Genomic DNA, 23,490 nt, shown 5'->3' on the forward strand with positions numbered 1-23,490 from the left:
ACTAGGAAATTAAATTTATAGCTCTGACTGACCCTAAATATGACTGCAAGATTTTGCAGGCAATTCTGACCATAAACAACCAACTCACCTTAAAACAATAGCAACCCTTAGGGTCAAACTTGTACTTCAGCTGCAGGATGGAGCTGTTGGCCATTAAAGGAATACTGTCTTCCTCCCTAAACTGTGAAAGATATTCTTAGTGGTATAGCGAATCACAGCAAAAAGCACATATCAAAAACTAAAAAAACTAATATACTGATATGTACAAGGAACTGGTATTTACATTTCTAAACAAGAACATAAAGAGTATGGTAAGAATGACAACACGACTTTCAAATGTAAACTAGCTTTTAATAATGCATGAGTTTACTGAATTTTTTTAACTATTATGATATACAAGAAAAATTAATTAAATGTAACTGGATAAACTGAGACTCTAAGTCATATTCAAAATACACGAGACCTTGATCTCTTATGGAAAGGAGATGGGGATACGATTCATATATCAAATATGTAGTATTCACACTCTATAATCTAATATAGAAAAGAAATACACACACACACACACACACATATATATATATATATATATATATATATATATATATATATATATATGTTTTGGAAAGAGGGGCAAGTATGAAGTCTGTTGTGGATGAGAGAGCTTGGGAAGTGAGTCAGTTCTTGTTCGCTGATGATACAGTGCTGGTGGCTGATTCATGTGAGAAACTGCAGAAGCTGGTGACTGAGTTTGGTAAAGTGTGTGAAAGAAGAAAGTTAAGAGTAAATGTGAATAAGAGCAAGGTTATTAGGTACAGTAGGGTTGAGGGTCAAGTCAATTGGGAGGTAAATTTGAATGGAGAAAAACTGGAGGAAGTAAAGTGTTTTAGATATCTGGGAGTGGATCTGTCAGCAGATGGAACCATGGAAGCGGGAGTGGATCATAGGGTGGGGGAGGGGGCGAAAATTCTGGGAGCCTTGAAGAATGTGTGGAAGTCGAGAACAAAGAGATAGCGTGGTTGAGAGAGCAGAAGAGGGTGTTTTGAAATGGTTTGGGCACATGGAGAGAATGAGTGAGGAAAGATTGACCAAGAGGATATATGTGTCGGAGGTGGAGGAAATGAGGAGAAGTGGGAGACCAAATTGGAGGTGGAAAGATGGAGTGAAAAAGATTTTGTGTGATCAGGGCCTGAACATGCAGGAGGGTGAAAGGAGGGCAAGGAATAGAGTGAATTGGAGCGATGTGGTATACCGGGGTTGACGTGCTGTCAGTGGATGGAATCAGGGCATGTGAAGCGTCTGGGGTAAACCATGGAAAGCTGTGTAGGTATGTATATTTGCGTCTGTGGACGTAGGTATATACATGTGTATGGGGGTGGGTTGGGCCATTTCCTTCGTCTGTTTCCTTGCGCTACCTCACAAACGCGGGAGACAGCGACAAAGCAAAAAAAAAAAAAAAAAAAAGTTTTAGATATCTGGGAGTAGATCTGGCAGCGGATGGAAGCGGTAGTGAATCATAGGGTGGGGGAGGGGGAGAAAATCCTGGGAGCCTTGAAGAATGTGTGGAAGTCGAGAACATTATCTCGGAAAGCAAAAATGGCTATGTTTGAAGGAATAGTGGTTCCAACAATGTTGTATGGTTGCGAGGCATGGGCTATGGATAGAGTTGTGCGCAGGAGGGTGGATGTGCTGGAAATGAGAAGTTTGAGGACAATGTGTGGTGTGAGGTGGTTTGATCGAGTAAGTAATGTAAGGGTAAGAGAGATGTGTGGAAATAAAAAGTGTGTGGTCGAGAGAGCAGAAGAGGGTGTTTTGAAATGGTCTGGGCACATGGAGAGAATGAGTGAGGAAAGATTGACCAAGAGGATATATGTGTCGGAAATGGAGGGAACGAGGAGAAGTGGGAGACCAAATTGGAGGTGGAAAGATAGAGTGAAAAAGATCTTGAGTGATCGGGGCCTGAACATGCAGGAGGGTGAAAGGCGGGCAAGGAATAGAGTAAATTGGATCGATGTGGTATACCAAGGTCGACGTGCTGTCAATGGATTGAATCGGGGCATGTGAAGCGTCTGGGGTAAACCATGGAAAGTTGTGTGGGGCCTGGATGTGGAAAGGGAGCTGTGGTTTCGGGCATTATTACATGACAGCTAGAGACTGAGTGTGAACGAATGGGGCCTTTGTTGTCTTTTCCTAGCGCTACCTCGCACACATGAGGGGGGAGGGGGATGTTATTCCATGTGCGGTGAGGTGGCGATGGGAATGAATAAAGGCAGTGTGAATTGTGTGCATGTGTATATATCTATGTGTCTGTGTGTGTATATATAAGTGTACATTGAGATGTATAGGTATGTATATTTGGTGTGTGGACGTGTATGTATATACATTGTGTATGGGGGTGGGTTGGGCCATTTCTTTCGTCTGTTTCCTTGCGCTACCTCGCAAACATGGGAGACAGCGACAGCAAATAAAAAAAAAATATCTATATATATATATATATATATATATATATATATATATATATATATATATATATCTTTTTCTTCTTTCTTTCATACTATTCGCCATTTCCCGCGTCTGCGAGGTAGCGTTAAGAACAGAGGACTGGGCCCTAGAGGAAAAATCCTCACCTGGCCCCCTTCTCCGTTCCTTCCTTTGGAAAAAAAAAAAAAAAAAAAAAAAAAAAAGAGAGGGGAGGATTTCCGGCCACCCGCTCCCTCCCCTTTTAGTCGCCTTCTACGACACGCAGGGAATACGTGGGAAGTATTCTTTCTCCCCTATCCCCAGGGATAATATATATATATATATATATATATATATTTTATCCCTGGGGATAGGGGAGAAAGAATACCTCCCACGCATTACTCACGTTTCGTAGAAGGCAACTACAGGGGACGGGAGCGGGGGGCCAGAAATCCTCCCCTCCTTGTATTTTAACTTTCTAAAATGGGAAACAGAAGAAGGAGTCATGCAGGGAGTGCTCATCCTCCTCGTAGGCTCAGATTGGGGTGTCTAAATGTATGTGGATGTAACCAAGATGTGAAAAAATGAGAGATAGGTAGTATGTTTGAGGAAAGGAACCTGGATGTTTTGGCTCTGAGTGAAACGAAGCTCAAGGGTAAAGGGTAGGAGTGGTTTGGGAATGTCTTGGGAGTAAAGTCAGGGGTTAGTGAGACGACAAGAGCAAGGGAAGGAGTAGCACTACTCCTGAAACAGGAGTTGTGGGAGTATGTGATAGAATGTAAGAAAGTAAATTCTAGATTCATATGGGTAAAACTGAAAGCTGATGGAGAGAGATGGGTGATTATTGGTGCATATGCACCTGGGCATGAGAAGAAAGATCATGAGAGGCAAGTGTTTTGGGAGCAGCTGAATGAGTGTGTTATTGGTTTTGATGCACAAGACCAGGTTATAGTGATGGGCGATTTGAATGCAAAGGTGAGTAATGTGGCAGTTGAGGGAATAATTGGTATACATGGGATGTTCAGAGTTGTAAATGGAAATGGTGAAGAGCTTGTAGATTTATGTGCTGAAAAAGGACTGGTGATTGGGAATACCTGGTTTAAAAAGAGAGATATACATAAGTATACGTATGTAAGTAGGAGAGATGGCCAGAGAGCATTATTGGATTACGTGTTAATTGACAGGCGAGTGAAAGAGAGACTTTTGGATGTTAATGTGCTGAGAGGTGCAACTGGAGGGATGTCTGATCATTATCTTGTGGAGGCAAAGGTGAAAATTTGTATGGGTTTTCAGAAAAGAAGAGAGAATGTTGGGGTGAAGAGAGTGGTGAGAGTAAGTGAGCTTGGGAAAGAGACTTGTGTGAGGAAGTACCAGGAGAGACTGAGTACAAAATGGAAAAAGGTGAGAACAAAGGAGGTAAGGGGAGTGGGGGAGGAATGGGATGTATTTAGGGAATCAGTGATGGCTTGCACAAAAGATGCTTGTGGCATGAGAAGTGTGGGAGGTGGGTTGATTAGAAAGGGTAGTGAGTGGTGGGATGATGAAGTAAGATTATTAGTGAAAGAGAAGAGAGAGGCATTTGGACGATTTTTGCAGGGAAAAAATGCAATTGAGTGGAAGATGTATAAAAGAAAGAGGCAGGAGGTCAAGAGAAACGTGCAAGAGGTGAAAAAGAGGGCAAATGAGGGCTGGGGTGAGAGGGTATCATTAAATGTTAGGGAGAATAAAAAGATATTCTGGAAGGAGGTATATAAAGTACGTAAGACAAGGGAGCAAATGGGAACTTCAGTGAAGGGGGTAAATGGGGAGGTGATAACAAGTAGTGGTGATGTGAAAAGGAGATGGAGTGAGTATTTTGAAGGTTTGGTGAATGTGTTTGATGACAGAGTGGCAGATATAGGGTGTTTTGGTCAAGGTGGCACGCAAAGTGAGAGGGTTAGGGAAAAAGATTTGGTAAACAGAGAAGAGGTAGTAAAAGCTTTGCGAAAGATGAAAGCCGGCAAGGCAGCAGGTTTGGATGGTATTGTAGTGGAATTTATTAAAAAAGGGGGTGACTGTATTGTTGACTGGTTGGTAAGGTTATTTAATGTATGTATGATTCATGGTGAGGTGCCTGAGGATTGGCAGAATGCTTGCATAGTGCCATTGTACAAAGGCAAAGGGGATAAGAGTGAGTGCTCAAATTACAGAGGTATAAGTTTGTTGAGTATTCCTGGTAAATTATATGGGAGGGTATTGATTGAGAGGGTGAAGGCATGTACAGAGCATCAGATTGGGGAAGAGCGGTGTGGTTTCAGAAGTGGTAGAGGATGTGTGGATTGAAGAATGTATGTGAGAAATACTTAGAAAAGCAAATGGATTTGTATGTAGCATTTATGGATCTGGAGAAGGCATATGATAGAGTTGATAGAGATACTCTGTGGAAGGTATTAAGAATATATGGTGTGGGAGGCAAGTTGTTAGAAGCAGTGAAAAGTTTTTATCGAGGATGTAAGGCATGTGTACCTGTAGGAAGAGAGGAAAGTGATTGGTTCTCAGTGAATGTAGGTTTGCAGCAGGGGTGTGTGATGTCTCCATGGTTGTTTAATTTGTTTGTGGATGGGGTTGTTAGGGAGGTGAATGCAAGAGTTTTGGAAATAGGGGCAAGTATGCAGTCTGTTGGGGATGAGAGAGCTTGGGAAGTGAGTCAGTTCTTGTTCGCTGATGATACAGCGCTGGTGGCTGATTCATGTGAGAAACTGCAGAAGCTGGTGACTGAGTTTGGTAAAGTGTGTGAAAGAAGAAAGTTAGGAGTAAATGTGAATAAGAGCAAGGTTATTAGGTACAGTAGGGTTGTGGGTCAAGTCAATTGGGAGGTAAGTTTGAATGGAGAAAAACTGGAGGAAGTAAAGTGTTTTAGATATCTGGGAGTGGATCTGGCAGCGGATGGAACCATGGAAGCGGAAGTGAATCATAGGGTGGGGGAGGGGGCGAAAGTTCTGGGAAGGTTGAAAAATGTGTGGAAGTCAAGAACGTTATCTTGGAAAGCAAAAATGGGTATGTTTGAAGGAATAGTGGTTCTAACAATGTTGTATGGTTGCGAGGCGTGGGCTATGGATAGAGTTGTGCGCAGGAGGGTCGATGTGCTGGAAATGAGATGTTTGAGGACAATATGTGGTATGAGGTGGTTTGATCGAGTAAGTAATGTAAGGGTAAGAGAGATGCATGGAAATAAAAAGAGTGTGGTTGAGAGAGCAGAAGAGGGTGTTTTGAAATGGTTTGGGCACATGGAGAGAATGAGTGAGGAAAGATTGACCAAGAGGATATATGTGTCGGAGATGGAGGGAACGAGGAGAAGTGGAAGACCAAATTGGAGGTGGAAAGATGGAGTGAAAAAGATTTTGAGTGATCGGGGCATGAACATGCAGGAGGGTGAAAGCGCTAGGAAAAGACAACAAAGGCCCCATTCGTTCACACTCAGTCTCTAGCTGTCATGTAATAATGCACTGAAACCACAGCTCCCTTTCCACATCCAGGCCCCACAGAACTTTCCATGGTTTATCCCAGACGCTTCACATGCCCTGATTCAATCCATTGACAGCACGTCGACCCTGGTATACCACATTGATCCAATTCACTCTATTCCTTGCCTGCCTTTCACCCTCCTGCATGTTCAGGCCCCGATTACTCAAAATCTTTTTCACTCCATCTTTCCACCTCCAATTTGGTCTTCCACTTCTCCTCGTTCCCTCCATCTCCGACACATATATCCTCTTGGTCAATCTTTCCTCACTCATTCTCTCCATGTGCCCAAACCATTTCAAAACACCCTCTTCTGCTCTCTCAACCACACTCTTTTTATTTCCACGCATCTCTCTTACCCTTACATTACTTACTCGATCAAACCACCTCATACCACATATTGTCCTCAAACATCTCATTTCCAGCACATCGACCCTCCTGTGCACAACTCTATCCATAGCCCACGCCTCGCAACCATACAACATTGTTAGAACCACTATTCCTTCAAACATACCCATTTTTGCTTTCCAAGATAACGTTCTTGACTTTCACACATTTTTCAACCTTCCCAGAACTTTCGCCCCCTCCCCCACCCTATGATTCACTTCCGCTTCCATGGTTCCATCCGCTGCCAGATCCACTCCCAGATATCTAAAACATTTTACTTCCTCCAGTTTTTCTCCATTCAAACTTACCTCCCAATTGACTTGACCCTCAACCCTACTGTACTTAATAACCTTGCTCTTATTCACATTTACTCTTAACTTTCTTCTTTCACACACTTTACCAAACTCAGTCACCAGCTTCTGCAGTTTCTCACATGAATCAGCCACCAGTGCTGTACCATCAGTGAACAACAACTGACTCACTTCCCAAGCTCTCTCATCCACAACAGACTTCATACTTGCCCCTCTTTCCAAAACTCTAACAACCCCATCCATTAACAAATTAAACAACCATGGAGACATCACACACACCTACCGCAAACCTACATTCACTCAGAACCAATCACTTTCCTCTCTTCCTACACGTACACATGCCTTACATCCTCGATAAAAGCTTTTCACTACTTCTAACAACTTGCCTCCCACACCATATATTCTTAATACCTTCCACAGAGCATCTCTATCTACTCTATCATATGCCTTCCCCAGATCCATAAATTCTACATACAAATCCATTTGCTTTTCTAAGTATTTCTCACATACAATCTTCAATGCAAACACCTGATCCACACTTCCTCTACCACTTCTGAAACCACACTGCTCTTCCCCAATCTGATGCTCTGTACATACCTTCACCCTCTCAATCAATACTCTCCCATATAATTTACCAGGAATACTCAACAAACTTTTTTTTTTTTTTTTTTTTTTTTTTTTTTTTTTTTTTTTATACTTTGTCGCTGTCTCCCGTGTTTGCGAGGTAGCGCAAGGAAACAGACGAAAGAAATGGCCCAACCCCCCCCATACACATGTACATACACACATCCACACACGCAAATATACATACCTACACAGCTTTCCATGGTTTACCCCGGACGCTTCACATGCCTTGATTCAATCCACTGACAGCACGTCAACCCCTGTATACCACATCGCTCCAATTCACTCTATTCCTTGCCCTCCTTTCACCCTCCTGCATGTTCAGGCCCCGATCACACAAAATCCTTTTCACTCCATCTTTCCACCTCCAATTTGGTCTCCCTCTTCTCCTCGTTCCCTCCACCTCCGACACATATATCCTCTTGGTCAATCTTTCCTCACTCATTCTCTCCATGTGCCCAAACCATTTCAAAAACACCCTCTTCTGCTCTCTCAACCACGCTCTTTTTATTTCCACACATCTCTCTTACCCTTACGTTACTTACTCGATCAAACCACCTCACACCACACATTGTCCTCAAACATCTCATTTCCAGCACATCCATCCTCCTGCGCACAACTCTATCCATAGCCCACGCCTCGCAACCATACAACATTGTTGGAACTACTATTCCTTCAAACATACCCATTTTTGCTTTCCGGGATAATGTTCTCGACTTCCACACATTTTTCAAGGCTCCCAAAATTTTCGCCCCCTCCCCCACCCTATGATCCACTTCCGCTTCCATGGTTCCATCCGCTGACAGATCCACTCCCAGATATCTAAAACACTTCACTTCCTCCAGTTTTTCTCCATTCAAACTCACCTCCCAATTGACTTGACCCTCAACCCTACTGTACCTAATAACCTTGCTCTTATTCACATTTACTCTTAACTTTCTTCTTCCACACACTTTACCAAACTCCGTCACCAGCTTCTGCAGTTTCTCACATGAATCCGCCACCAGCGCTGTATCATCAGCGAACAACAACTGACTCACTTCCCAAGCTCTCTCATCCCCAACAGACTTCATACTTGCCCCTCTTTCCAAGACTCTTGCATTTACCTCCCTAACAACCCCATCCATAAACAAATTAAACAACCATGGAGACATCACACACCCCTGCCGCAAACCTACATTCACTGAGAACCAATCACTTTCCTCTCTTCCTACACGTACACATGCCTTACATCCTCGATAAAAACTTTTCACTGCTTCTAACAACTTGCCTCCCACACCATATATTCTTAATACCTTCCACAGAGCATCTCTATCAACTCTATCATATGCCTTCTCCAGATCCATAAATGCTACATACAAATCCATTTGCTTTTCTAAGTATTTCTCGCATACATTCTTCAAAGCAAACACCTGATCCACACATCCTCTACCACTTCTGAAACCACACTGCTCTTCCCCAATCTGATGCTCTGTACATGCCTTCACCCTCTCAATCAATACTCTCCCATATAATTTACCAGGAATACTCAACAAACTTATACCTCAGTAATTTGAGCACTCACTCTTATCCCCTTTGCCTTTGTACAATGGCACTATGCACGCATTCCGCCAATCCTCAGGCACCTCACCATGAGTCATACATACATTAAATAACCTTACCAACCAGTCAACAATACAGTCACCCCCTTTTTTAATAAATTCCACTGCAATACCATCCAAACCTGCTGCCTTGCCGGCTTTCATCTTCCGCAAAGCTTTTACTACCTCCTCTCTGTTTACCAAATCATTTTCCCTAACCCTCTCACTTTGCACACCACCTCGACCCAAACACCCTATATCTGCCACTCTGTCATCAGACACATTCAACAAACCTTCAAAATACTCATTCCATCTCCTTCTCACATCACCACTACTTGTTATCACCTCCCCATTTACGCCCTTCACTGAAGTTCCCATTTGCTCCCTTGTCTTACGCACCCTATTTACCTCCTTCCAGAACATCTTTTTATTCTCCCTAAAATTTACTGATAGTCTCTCACCCCAACTCTCATTTGCCCTTTTTTTTCACCTCTTGCACCTTTCTCTTGACCTCCTGTCTCTTTCTTTTATACTTCTCCCACTCAATTGCATTTTTTCCCTGCAAAAATCGTCCAAATGCCTCTCTCTTCTCTTTCACTAATACTCTTACTTCTTCATCCCACCACTCACTACCCTTTCTAAACAACCCACCTCCCACTCTTCTCATGCCACAAGCATCTTTTGCGCAATCCATCACTGATTCCCTAAATACATCCCATTCCTCCCCCACTCCCCTTACTTCCATTGTTCTCACCTTTTTCCATTCTGTACACAGTCTCTCCTGATACTTCTTCACACAGGTCTCCTTCCCAAGCTCACTTACTCTCACCACTCTCTTCACCCCAACATTCACTCTTCTTTTCTGAAAACCCATACTAATCTTCACCTTAGCCTCCACAAGATAATGATCAGACATCCCTCCAGTTGCACCTCTCAGCACATTGACATCCAAAAGTCTCTCTTTCGCACGCCTGTCAATTAACACGTAATCCAATAACGCTCTCTGGCCATCTCTCCTACTTACATAAGTATACTTATGTATATCTCGCTTTTTAAACCAGGTATTCCCAATCATCAGTCCTTTTTCAGCACATAAATCTACAAGCTCTTCACCATTTCCATTTACAACACTGAACACCCCATGCATACCAATTATTCCCTCAACTGCCACATTACTCACCTTTGCATTCAAATCACCCATCACTATAACCCGGTCTCGTGCATCAAAACCGCTAACACACTCATTTAGCTGCTCCCAAAACACTTGCCTCTCATGATCTTTCTTCTCATGCCCAGGTGCATATGCACCAATAATCACCCACCTCTCTCCATCAACTTTCAATTTTACCCATATTAATCGAGAATTTACTTTCTTACATTCTATCACATACTCCCACAACTCCTGTTTCAGGAGTATTGCTACTCCTTCCCTTGCTCTTGTCCTCTCACTAACCCCTGACTTCACTCCCCAGACATTTCCAAACCACTCTTCCCCTTTACCCTTGAGCTTCGTTTCACTCAGAGCCAAAACATCCAGGTTCCTTTCCTCAAACATACTACCTATCTCTCCTTTTTTCACATCTTGGTTACATCCACACACATTTAGGCACCCCACTCTGAGCCTTCGAGGAGGATGAGCACTCCCCGCGTGACTCCTTCTTCTGTTTCCCATTTTAGAAAGTTAATACAAGGAGGGGAGGATTTCCGGCCCCCCGCTCCCGTCCCCTCTAGTCGCTTTCTACGACACGCGAGGAATACGTGGGAAGTATTCTTTCACCCCTATCCCCAGGGATATACCTCTGTAATTTGAGCACTCACTCTTATCCCCTTTGCCTTTGTACAATAGAACTATGCAAGCATTCTGCCAATCCTCATGCACCTCACCATGAGTCATACATACATTAAATAACCTTACCAACCAGTCAATAATACAGTCACCCCCTTTTTTAATAAATTCCACTGCAATACCATCCAACCCCACTGCCTTGCCGGCTTTCATCTTCTGCAAAGCTTTTACTACCTCTTCTCTGTTTACCAAATCATTTTCCCTAACCCTCTCACTTTGCACACCACCTCGACCAAGACACCCTATATCTGCCACTCTATCATCAAACACATTCAACAAACCTTCAAAATACTCACTCCATCTCCTTCTCACATCACCACTACTTGTTATCACCTCCCCATTAGCCACCTTCACTGAAGTTCCCATTTGCTCCCTTGTCTTACGCACTTTATTTACCTCCTTCCAAAACATCTTTTACTTCTCCCTAAAATTTAGTGATACTCTCTCACCCCAACTCTCATTTGTCCTTTTTTCACCTCCTGCACCTTTCTCTTGACCTCCTGTCTCTTTCTTTTATACATCTCCACTCATTTGCATTTTTTCCCTGCAAAAATCGTCCAAATGCCTCTCTCTTCTCTTTCACTAATAATCTTACTTCTTCATCCCACCACTCACTACCCTTTCTAATCAACCCATCTCCCACACTTCTCATGCCACAAGCATCTTTTGCGCAAGCCATCACTGCTTCCCTAAATACATTCCATTCCTCCTCCCCCACTCCCCTTACCTCCTTTGTTCTCATCTTTTTCCATTTTGTACTCAGTCTCTCCTGGTACTTCCTCACACAAGTCTCCTTCCCAAGCTCACTTACTCTCACCACTCTCTTCACCCCAACATTCTCTCTTCTTTTTTGAAAACCCATACAAATCTTCACCTTCGCCTCCACAAGATAATGATCAGACATCCCTCCAGTTGCACCTCTCAGCACATTAACATCGATAAGTTTCTCTTTCGTGTGCCTATCAATTAACACGTAATCCAATAATGCTCTCTGGCCATCTCTCCTACTTACATACATATACTTATGTATATATCGCTTTTTAAACCAGGTATTCCCAATCACCAGTCCTTTTTCAGCACATAAATCTACAAGCTCTTCACCATTTCCATTTACATCACTGAACACCCCATGTATACCAATTATTCCCTCAATTCCCACGTTACTCACCTTTGCATTTAAATCACCCATCACCATAACCCGGTCTTGTGCATCAAAACCACTAACACACTCATTCAGCTGCTCCCAAAACACTTGTCTCTCATGATCTTTCTGCTCATGCCCAGGTGCATATGCACCAATAATCACCCATCTCTCTCCATCAACTTTCAGTTTTACCCATATCAATCAAGAATTTACTTTCTTACACTCTATGTATATGTATATGTATATGTATGTATATATATATGTATGTATACACTGAAATGTATAGGTATGTATATGCGTGTGTGTGGGCGTGTATGTATATACATGTGTATGTTGGTGGGTTGGGCCAATTTTTGTGTTTCCTTGCGTTACCTCGCTAACACAGGAGACAGCGACAAGGTATAATAATAAAATATAAAATGAATATATATCTTTTCTTTCTTTCTTTTAAACTATTCGCCATTTCCTGCGTTAGCGAGGTAGCGTTAAGAACAGAGGACTGGGCCTTTTTTGGAATATCCTCACCTGGCCCCCTCTGTTCCTTCTTTTGGAAAATTAAAAGAAAAAAACGAGAGGGGAGGATTTCCAGCCCCCAGCTCCCTCCCCTTTTAGTCGCCTTCTACGACACGCAGGGAATACGTGGGAAGTATTCTTAATCCCCTATCCCCAGGGAATATATGTATATATATATATATATATATATATATATATATATATATATATATATATATATATATATATATGTGAGAAGGAGATGGAGTGAGTATTTTGAAGGTTTGTTGAATGTGTTTGATGATAGAGTGGCAGATATAGGGTGTTTTGGTTGAGGTGGTGTGCAAAGTGAGAGGGTTAGGGAAAAAGATTTGGTAAACAGAGAAGAGGTAGTGAAAGCTTTGCGGAAGATGAAAGCCAGCAAGGCAGCAGGTTTGGATGGTATTGCAGTGGAATTTATTAAAAAAGGGGGTGACTGTATTGTTGACTGGTTGGTAAGGTTATTTAATGTATGTATGACTCATGGTGAGGTGCCTGAGGATTGGCGGAATGCGTGCATAGTGCCATTGTACAAAGGCAAAGGGGATAAGAGTGAGTGCTCAAATTACAGAGGTATAAGTTTGTTGAGTATTCCTGGTAAATTATATGGGAGGGTATTGATTGAGAGGGTGAAGGCACGTACAGAGCATCAGATTGGGGAAGAGCAGTGTGGTTTCAGAAGTGGTAGAGGATGTGTGGATCAGGTGTTTGCTTTGAAGAATGTATGTGAGAAATACTTAGAAAAGCAAATGGATTTGTATGTAGCATTTATGGATCTGGAGAAGGCATATGATAGAGTTGATAGAGATGCTCTGTGGAAGGTATTAAGAATATATGGTGTGGGAGGAAAGTTGTTAGAAGCAGTGAAAAGTTTTTATCGAGGATGTAAGGCATGTGTACGTGTAGGAAGAGAGGAAAGTGATTGGTTCTCAGTGAATGTAGGTTTGCGGCAGGGGTGTGTGATGTCTCCATGGTTGTTTAATTTGTTTATGGATGGGGTTGTTAGGGAGGTAAATGCAAGAGTTTTGGAAAGAGGGGCAAGTATGAAGTCTGTTGGGGATGAGAGAGCTTGGGAAGTGAGTCAGTTGTTGTTCGCTGATGATACAGCGCTGGTGGCTGATTCATGTGAGAAACTGCAGAAGCTGGTGACTGAGTTTGGTAAAGTGTGTGGAAGAAGAAAGTTAAGAGTAAATGTGAATAAGAGCAAGGTTATTAGGTACAGTAGGGTTGAGGGTCAAGTCAATCGGGAGGTGAGTTTGAATGGAGAAAAACTGGAGGAAGTGAAGTGTTTTAGATATCTGGGAGTGGATCTGGCAGCGGATGGAACCATGGAAGCGGAAGTGGATCATAGGGAGGGGGAGGGGGCGAAAATTCTGGGGGCCTTGAAGAATGTGTGGAAGTCGAGAACATTATCTCGGAAAGCAGAAATGGGTATGTTTGAAGGAATAGTGGTTCCAACAATGTTGTATGGTTGCGAGGCGTGGGCTATGGATAGAGTTGTGCACAGGAGGATGGATGTGCTGGAAATGAGATGTTTGAGGACAATGTGTGGTGTGAGGTGGTTTGATCGAGTGAGTAACGTAAGGGTAAGAGAGATGTGTGGAAATAAAAAGAGCGTGGTTGAGAGAGCAGAAGAGGGTGTTTTGAAGTGGTTTGGGCACATGGAGAGAATGAGTGAGGAAAGATTGACCAAGAGGATATATGTGTCGGAGGTGGAGGGAACGAGGAGAAGAGGGAGACCAAATTGGAGGTGGAAAGATGGAGTGAAAAAGATTTTGTGTGATCGGGGCCTGAACATGCAGGAGGGTGAAAGGAGGGCAAGGAATAGAGTGAATTGGAGCGATGTGGTATACCGGGGTTGACGTGCTGTCAGTGGATTGAATCAAGGCATGTGAAGCGTCTGGGGTAAACCATGGAAAGCTGTGTAGGTATGTATATTTGCGTGTGAGGACGTATGTATATACATGTGTATGGGGGGGGTTGGGCCATTTCTTTCGTCTGTTTCCTTGCGATACCTCGCAAACGCGGGAGACAGCGACAAAGTATAAAAAAAAAAATATATATATATATATATATATATATATATATATATATATATATATATATATATATATATTTTCCTGGGGATAGGGGAGAAAGAATACTTCCCACGTATTCCCTGCGTGTTGTAGAAGGCGACTATAAGGGAAGGGAGCGGGGGGCTGGAAATCCTCCCCTCTCGTTTTTTTTTTTAATTTTCCAAAAGAGGGAACAGAGAAGAGGGCCAGGTGAGGATATTCCCTCAAAGGCCCAGTCCTCTGTTCTTAACGCTACCTCGTTATCGCGGGAAATGGCGAATAGTATGAAAAATATATATATATATATATATATATATATATATATATATATATATATATATATATATATATATATATATATTCACCTCAATGTCTGAGACTTCCATGAACTAAAAATCAACACAGACCTACCTTCCTGATATCATCACATGATAGGTCCACATTCTCAGCCTGTGTGAATGAAAGAGAAAGGAACATGCAATACTGCAGTTTACATAACTATTCTCTAAAAAGCTATAGAGCTAATTACAATGCATTTATAAGAAAGTAATCAAGAAATTATCTCACAATAACTAATAAATTAATGAAAAGATCTTAAATATATATTTTTTTTTCAAATTTGTCAGCTAATTCCCATGATTACAAAATAGTATCAGGAAAAGAAAGAATGGCCTTATAAACTCACATCCACTCTCTAGCTGTCATGTTTAATGCACCTAAACTAAGACCTCATATCCAAAACTGGGCCCTACAAACCTTTCTGTGGTTTCCCCAACTGCTTCATTTGCCCCAGTTCAGCCTACTGACAGCATAATGCCAACTCTATACCATGCCATTCCAATTTGCTCCAGCCCATGCATACCTGATACCCTCCTTCAAGTTCAAAATGACAGACTGCAAACCTGTTCTCTCTCTAAGACCCTTGCATTCACCTCTCTCACCACTCCATCCATAAACAAGTTAAACAAACATAATGACATCACACAACCATTCTCCAGATCCACCTTCATCTGGAACTACTCACCTTTGTCTCTTCCTACATGAAAACACCTTACTCTTTTATACCACATATTCATAACACATTCTACAATGCATCTCTGTACACCCAATCATACTCTTTCTCCACATCCATAAATGCCACATATAAATCCTTGTTTCTCTAAGTAGTTCTCACATAAATTCTTCATAGCAAACACCTGATCCACACATCTTACATTCTCGAAACCATACTGTTCCTCCCTAGTATGAGGCTCTGTTCATGCCACCAACCTCTCTAATACCACCCTCTCATACATCTTACCAAGTGCACTCGATAAACTTATACCAATGTACTTCAAACATTTACTTTAATTCCTCTTGCCCTTATACAGTGGCACTATTCAAACATTCCATTAATCCACAGGCACCTTAATGTGAACCATAGATATGATAAAAATCCTAAATAACTTACTAATTACAGTCATTCCCTTTCTTAAAAAAATATGTGCAATCCCATCCACTGCTGCTGTTTTGCCACACTTCATCTACCATAGGGCTCTCGCCACCTCTTCTCTTAACAGAAACACATGCTATGACTCCACACTTTGCAGACCTCCGTGAGCACTCCAAACCTGCCCATCGATCAACAAATGCATAAACAGTCCTTCAATATATTTACTCCACATACTCTTCACCTATCTTTGTCTGGAATGACTTCCCCATCTGCCCCTTCACTGATACCACCATTTGTTCTCCTCTTACTATTATCCTCCCTCAGAAACATTTTCTCACATATATGTATAAATATAGATCCAAAAAGAAGGAGCAGAGAAGGAGGCTAAGTGAGGATATACCCTCCAAGACTCAGTCCTCTGTTCTTAATGCTATCTCGCGAACATGGAAAATGGCGAATATGTATGAAAAATTATATCCACAGACATATACATATATACACAAGTACATATTCATACTTGCTTGCCTTCATCCATTCCTGCCACTACCCCGCCCCACAGGAAAAGCATCGCTACCCCCTGCTTCAGCAACATAGCGCTAGTAAGACAGACAAAAAAGTCCACATTTGTTAAAACTCAGTCTCTACCCTCACACAGTTCCCACAGACCTTTTCATGGTTTACCGTAGATGTTTCACATGCCCTGGTTCAGACCACTGAGAGCACGTTGAACTTGGTATACCACATTGTCCTAATTCACTCTATTCCTTGCATGCCTCTCACTTTCCTGTATCCTCAGGCCCCGATCACTCAAAATCTTTTTCACACCATTCTTCCACCTCCAATTTGGTCTTCCACTTTTCCTTGTTCCCTCCACCTCTGACACATATCTTTTCTTTGTCAATCTCTCCTCACTCATTCTCTCCATGACCAAACCATTTCAACACCCTCTTCTGCTCTCTCGACCACACTCTTTGTTGAATGTGTTTGATGATAGAGTGGCAGATATAGGGTGTCTTGGTCGAGGAGGTGTGCAAAGTGAGAGGTTTAGGGAAAATGATTTGGTAAACAGAGAAGAGGTAGTAAAAGCTTTGCGGAAGATGAAAGCCGGCAAGGCAGCAGGGTTGGATGGTATTGCAGTGGAATTTATTAAAAAAGGGGGTGACTGCATTGTTGACTGGTTGGTAAGGTTATTTAATGTATGTATGACTCATGGTGAGGTGCCTGAGGATTGGCGGAAAGCGTGCATAGTGCCATTGTACAGAGGCAAAGGGGATAAGAGTGAGTGCTCAAATTACAGAGGTATAAGTTTGTTGAATATTCCTGGTAAATTATATGGGAGGGTATTGATTGAGAGGGTGAAGGTATGTACAGAGCATCAGATTGGGGAAGAGCAGTGTGGTTTCAGAAGTGGTAGAGGATGTGTGGATCAGGTGTTTGCTTTGAAGAATGTGAGAATTACTTAGAAAAGCAAATGGATTTGTATGTAGCATTTATGGATCTGGAGAAGGCATATGATAAGAGTTGATAGAGATGCTCTGTGGAAGGTATTAAGAATATATGGTGTGGGAGGCAAGTTGTTAGAAGCAGTGAAAAGTTTTTATTGAGGATGTAAGGCATGTGTACGTGAAGGAAGAGAGGAAAGTGACTGGATCTCAGTGAATGTAGGTTTGCGGCAGGGGTGTGTGATGTCTCCATGGTTGTTTAATTTGTTTATGGATGGGGTTGTAAGGGAGGTGAATGCAAGAGTTTTGGAAAGAGGGGCAAGTATGAAGTCTGTTGGGGATGAGAGAGCTTGGGAAGTGAGTCAGTGTTGTTCGCTGATGATACAGCGCTGGTGGCTGATTCATGTGAGAAACTGCAGAAGCTGGTGACTGAGTTTGGTAAAGTGTGTGAAAGAAGAAAGTTAAGAGTAAATGTGAATAAGAGCAAGGTTATTAGGTACAGTAGGGTTGAGGGTCAAGTCAATTGGGAGGTAAGTTTGAATGGAGAAAAACTGGAGGAAGTAAAGTGTTTTAGATATCTGGGAGTGGATCAGGCAGCGGATGGAACCATGGAAGCGGAAGTGGATCACAGGGTGGGGGAGGGGGCAAAAATTCTGGGAGCCGTGAAGAATGTGTGGAAGTCGAGAACATTATCTCTGAAAGCAAAAATGGGTATGTTTGAAGGAATAGTGGTTCCAACAATGTTGTATGGTTGCGAGGCGTGGGCTATGGATAGAGTTGTGCGCAGGAGGATGGATGTGCTGGAAATGATATGTTTGAGGACAATGTGTGGTGTGAGGTGGTTTGATCGAGTAAGTAACGTAAGGGTAAGAGAGATGTGTGGAAATAAAAAGAGCGTGGTTGATAGAGCAGAAGAGGGTGTTTTGAAATGGGTTGGGCACATGGAGAGAATGAGTGAGGAAAGATTGACCAAGAGGATATATGTGTCGGAGGTGGAGGGAACGAGAAGTGGGAGACCAAATTGGAGGTGGAAAGATGGAGTGAAAAAGATTTTGTGTGATCGGGGCCTGAACATGCAGGAGGGTGAAAGGAGGGCAAGGAATAGAGTGAATTGGATCGATGTGGTATACCGGGGTTCACGTGCTGTCAGTGGGTTGAATCAGGGCATGTGAAGCGTCTGGGGTAAACTATGGAAAGCTGTGTAGGTATGTATATTTGCGTGTGAGGACGTATGTATATACATGTGTATGGGGGTGGGTTGGGCCATTTCTTTCGTCTGTTTCCTTGCGCTACCTCGCAAACGCGGGAGACAGCGACAAAGCAAAAAAAAAAAAAATATATATATATATATATATATATGTATGTAAGAAATACTTAGAAAAGCAAATGGATTTGTATGTAGCATTTATGGATCTGGAGAAGGCATATGATAGAGTTGATAGAGATGCTCTGTGGAAGGTATTAAGAATATATGGTGTGGGAGGCAAGTTGTTAGAAGCTGTGAAAAGTTTTTATCGAGGATGTAAGGCATGTGTACGTGTAGGAAGAGAGGAAAGTGATTGGTTCTCAGTGAATGTAGGTTTGTGGCAGGGGTGTGTGATGTCTCAATGGGTGTTTAATTTGTTTATGGATGGGGTTGTTAGGGAGGTGAATGCAAGAGTTTTGGAAAGAGGGGCAAGTATGAAGTCTGTTGGGGATGAGAGAGCTTGGGAAGTGAGTCAGTTGTTGTTCGCTGATGATACAGCACTGGTGGCTGATTCATGTGAGAAACTGCAGAAGCTGGTGACTGAGTTTGGTAAAGTGTGTGAGAGAAGAAAGTTAAGAGTAAATGTGAATAAGAGCAAGGTTATTATGTACAGTAAGGTTGAGGGTCAAGTCAATTGGGAGGTAAGTTTGAATAGAAAAAAACTGGAGGAAGTAAAGTGTTTTAGATATCTGGGAGTGGATCTGGCAGCGGATGGAACCATGGAAGCGGAAGTGGATCACAGGGTGGGGGAGGGGGCGAAAATTCTGGGAGCCGTGAAGAATGTGTGGAAGTCGAGAACATTATCTCGGAAAGCAAAAATGGGTATGTTTGAAGGAATGGTGGTTTCAACAATGTTGTATGGTTGCAAGGTGTGGGCTATGGATAGAGTTGTGCGAAGGAGGATGGATGTGCTGGAAATGAGATGTTTGAGGACAATGTGTGGTGTGAGGTGGTTTGATCGAGAAAGTAACGTAAGGGTAAGAGAGATGTGTGGAAATAAAAAGAGCGTGGTAGAGAGAGCAGAAGAGGGTGTTTTGAAATGGTTTGGGCACATGGAGAGAATGAGTGAGGAAAGATTGACCAAGAGAATATATGTGTCAGAGGTGGAGGGAACAAGGAGAAGTGGGAGACCAAATTGGAGGTGGAAAGATGGAGTGAAAAAGATTTTGTGAGATCGGGGCCTGACCATGCAGGAGGGTGAAAGGAGGGCAAGGAATAGGGTGAACTGGATCGATGTGGTATACCGGGGTTGACGTGCTGTCAGTGGGTTGAATCAGGGCATGTGAAGCGTCTGGGGTAAACCATGGAAAGCTGTGTAGGTATGTATATTTGCGTGTGTGGACGTATGTATATACATGTGTATGGGGGTGGGTTGGGCCATTTCTTTCGTCTGTTCCCTTGCGCTACCTCGCAAACGCAGGAGACAGCGACAAAGCAAAAAAAAAAAAAAAAAAAATGATAGAAAGGTGCAAGAGGTGAAAAAGAGGGCAAATGAGAGTTGGGGTGTGAGAGAATCATTGAATTTTAGGGAGAATAAAAAGATGTTCTAAAAAGATGTGCTGGAAGGAGGTAAATAAAGTGCGTAAGACAAGGGAGCAAATGGGAACTTCAGTGAAGGGCGCAAATGGGGAGGTGATAACAAGTAGTGGTGATGTGAGAAGGAGATGGAGTGAGTATTTTGAAGGTTTGTTGAATGTGTTTGATGATAGAGTGGCAGATATAGGGTGTTTTGGTCGAGGTGGTGTGCAAAGTGAGAGGGTTAGGGAAAATGATTTGGTAAACAGAGAAGAGGTAGTAAAAGCTTTACGGAAGATGAGAGCCAGCAAGGCAGCAGGTTTGGATGGTATTGCAGTGGAATTTATTAAAAAAGGGGGTGACTGTATTACTGACTGGTTAGTAAGGTTATTTAATGTATGTATGACTCATGGTGAGGTGCCTGAGGATTGGCGGAATGCGTGCATAGTGCCATTGTACAAAGGCAAAGGGGATAAGAGTGAGTGCTCAAATTACAGAGGTATAAGTTTGTAGAGTATTCCTGGTAAATTATATGGGAGGGTATTGATTGAGAGGGTGAAGGCATGGACAGAGCATCAGATTGGGGAAGAGCAGTGTGGTTTCAGAAGTGGTAGAGCATGTGTGGATCAGGTGTTTGCTTTGAAGAATGTATGTGAGAAATACTTAGAAAAGCAAATGGATTTGCATGTAGCATTTATGGATCTGGAGAAGGCATATGATAAGAGTTGAAAGAGATGCTCTGTGGAAAGTATTAAGAATATAAGGTGTGGGAGGCAAGTTGTTAGAAGCAGTGAAAAGTTTTCATCGAGGATGTAAGGCATGTGTACGTGTAGGAAGAGAGGAAAGTGATTGGTTCTCAGTGAATGTAGGTTTGCGGCAGGGGTGTGTGATGTCTCCATGGTTGTTTAATTTGTTTATGGATGGGGTTGTTAGGGAGGTAAATGCAAGAGTTTTGGAAAGAGGGGCAAGTATGAAGTCTGTTGGGGATGAGAGAGCTTGGGAAGTGAGTCAGTTGTTGTTCGCTGATGATACAGCGCTGGTGGCTGATTCATGTGAGAAACTGCAGAAGCTGGTGACTGAGTTTGGTAAAGTGTGTGAAAGAAGAAAGTTAAGAGTAAATGTGAATAAGAGTAAGGTTATTAGGTACAGGAGGGTTGAGGGTCAAGTCAATTGGGAGGTAAGTTTGAATGGAGCAAAACTGAAGGAAGTAAAGTGTTTTAGATATCTGGGAGTGGATCAGGCAGCGGATGGAACCATGGAAGCGGAAGTGGATCATAGGGTGGGGGAGGGGGCGAAAATCCTGGGAGCCTTGAAGAATGTGTGGAAGTCGAGAACATTATCTCGGAAAGCAAAAATGGGTATGTTTGAAGGAATAGTGGTTCCAACAATGTTGTATGGTTGCGAGGCGTGGGCTATGGATAGAGTTGTGTGCAGGATGATGGATGTGCTGGAAATGAGATGTTTGAGGACAATGTGTGGTGTGAGGTGGTTTGATCGAGTAAGTAACGTAAGGGTAAGAGAGATGTGTGGAAATAAAAAGAGCGTGGTTGAGAGAGCAGAAGAGGGTGTTTTGAAATGGTTTGGGCACATGGAGAGAATGAGTGAGGAAAGATTGACCAAGAGGATATATGTGTCGGAGGTGGAGGGAACGAGGAGAAGAGGGAGACCAAATTGGAGGTGGAAAGATGGAGTGAAAAAGATTTTGTGTGATCGGGGCCTGAACATGCATGAGGGTGAAAGGAGGGCAAAGAATAGAGTGAATTGGATCGATGTGGTATACCGGGGTTGACGTGCTGTCAGTGGATTGAATCAAGGCATGTGTATGGAGGTGGGTTGGGCCATTTCTTTCGTCTGTTTCCTTGCGCTACCTCGCAAACGCGGGAGACAGCAACAAAAAAAAAAAAAAAAAAAAAAATATATATATATATATATATATATATATATATATATATATATATATATATATATTTTTTTTTTTTTTTTTTTTTCATACTATTCGCCATTTCCCGCATTAGCGAGGTAGCGTTAAGAACAGAGGACTGGGCCTTTGAGGGAATATCCTCATATGGCCCCCTTCTCTGTTCCTTCTTTTGGAAAAAAAAAAAAAAAAAAAAAAAAAAAATGAGAGGGGAGGATTTCCAGCCCCCCGCTCCCTTCCCTTTTAGTCGCCTTCTACGACATGCAGGGAATACGTGGGAAGTATTCTTTCTCCCCTATATATATTTATCTATTTATTCACTTTGCCCCGTCGCCGTCCCCCGCACCAGCGAGGCAGCGCAAGGAAACAGACGAAAGAACGGCCCAACCCACCCACACACACATGTATATACACACACGTCCACACACACCACATATACACACCTATACATCCCAACGTATACATACACATACACACACAGACATATACATATATATATATATATATATATATATATATATATATATATATATATATATATATATATATATATTATTTTTTTTATTTTTATTATACTTTGTCGCTGTCTCCCGCGTTTGCGAGGTAGCGCAAGGAAACAGACGAAAGAAATGGCCCAACCCCCCCCCATACACATGTATATACACACATCCACACACGCAAATATACATACCTACACAGCTTTCCATGGTTTACCCCAGACGCTTCACATGCCCTGATTCAATCCACTGACAGCACGTCAACCCCGGTATACCACATCGCTCCAATTCACTCTATTCCTTGCCCTCCTTTCACCCTCCTGCATGTTCAGGCCCCGATCACACAAAATCTTTTTCACTCCATCTTTCCACCTCCAATTTGGTCTCCCTCTTCTCCTCGTTCCCTCCACCTCCGACACATATATCCTCTTGGTCAATCTTTCCTCACTCATTCTCTCCATGTGCCCAAACCACTTCAAAACACCCTCTTTTGCTCTCTCAACCACGCTCTTTTTATTTCCACACATCTCTCTTACCCTTACATTACTTACTCGATCAAACCACCTCACACCACACATTGTCCTCAAACATCTCATTTCCAGCATATCCACCCTCCTGCGCACAACTCTATCCATAGCCCACGCCTCGCAACCATACAACATTGTTGGAACCACTATTCCTTCAAACATACCCATTTTTCCTTTCCGAGATAATGTTCTCGACTTCCACACATTCTTCAAGGCTCCCAGGATTTTCGCCCCCTCCCCCACCCTATGATCCACTTCCACTTCCATGGTTCCATCCGCTGCCAGATCCACTCCCAGATATCTAAAACACTGTAATTCCTCCAGTTTTTCTCCATTCAAACTTACCTCCCAATTGACTTGACCCTCAACCCTACTGTACCTAATAACCTTGCTCTTATTCACATTTACTCTTAACTTTCTTCTCTCACACACTTTACCAAACTCAGTCACCAGCTTCTGCAGTTTCTCACAT

The 23,490-nt window shown here is 42.6% G+C and overlaps 1 protein-coding gene across 14 annotated transcripts in view; it reads right to left on the reverse strand.

The window, feature by feature from the left end:
• Positions 1-23,490, reverse strand: part of LOC139753374 (uncharacterized) — a 113,100-nt gene that overhangs the window by 33,324 nt on the left and 56,286 nt on the right. For 13 of the 14 annotated variants that reach the window (XM_071669796.1, XM_071669800.1, XM_071669791.1 and 10 more), the window contains 2 exons: positions 14,853-14,891; positions 89-181 (listed from right to left, as the gene is read on the reverse strand). In XM_071669796.1, the coding sequence (XP_071525897.1) occupies positions 89-181; positions 14,853-14,891 (132 nt within the window). The remainder of the gene's footprint in view (positions 1-88; positions 182-14,852; positions 14,892-23,490) is intronic. The other variant, XM_071669788.1, reaches the window with a different exon arrangement.

The sequence above is a fragment of the Panulirus ornatus genome, chromosome 14 (assembly GCF_036320965.1).
Source record: "Panulirus ornatus isolate Po-2019 chromosome 14, ASM3632096v1, whole genome shotgun sequence".
Lineage (NCBI taxonomy): Eukaryota > Metazoa > Arthropoda > Malacostraca > Decapoda > Palinuridae > Panulirus > Panulirus ornatus.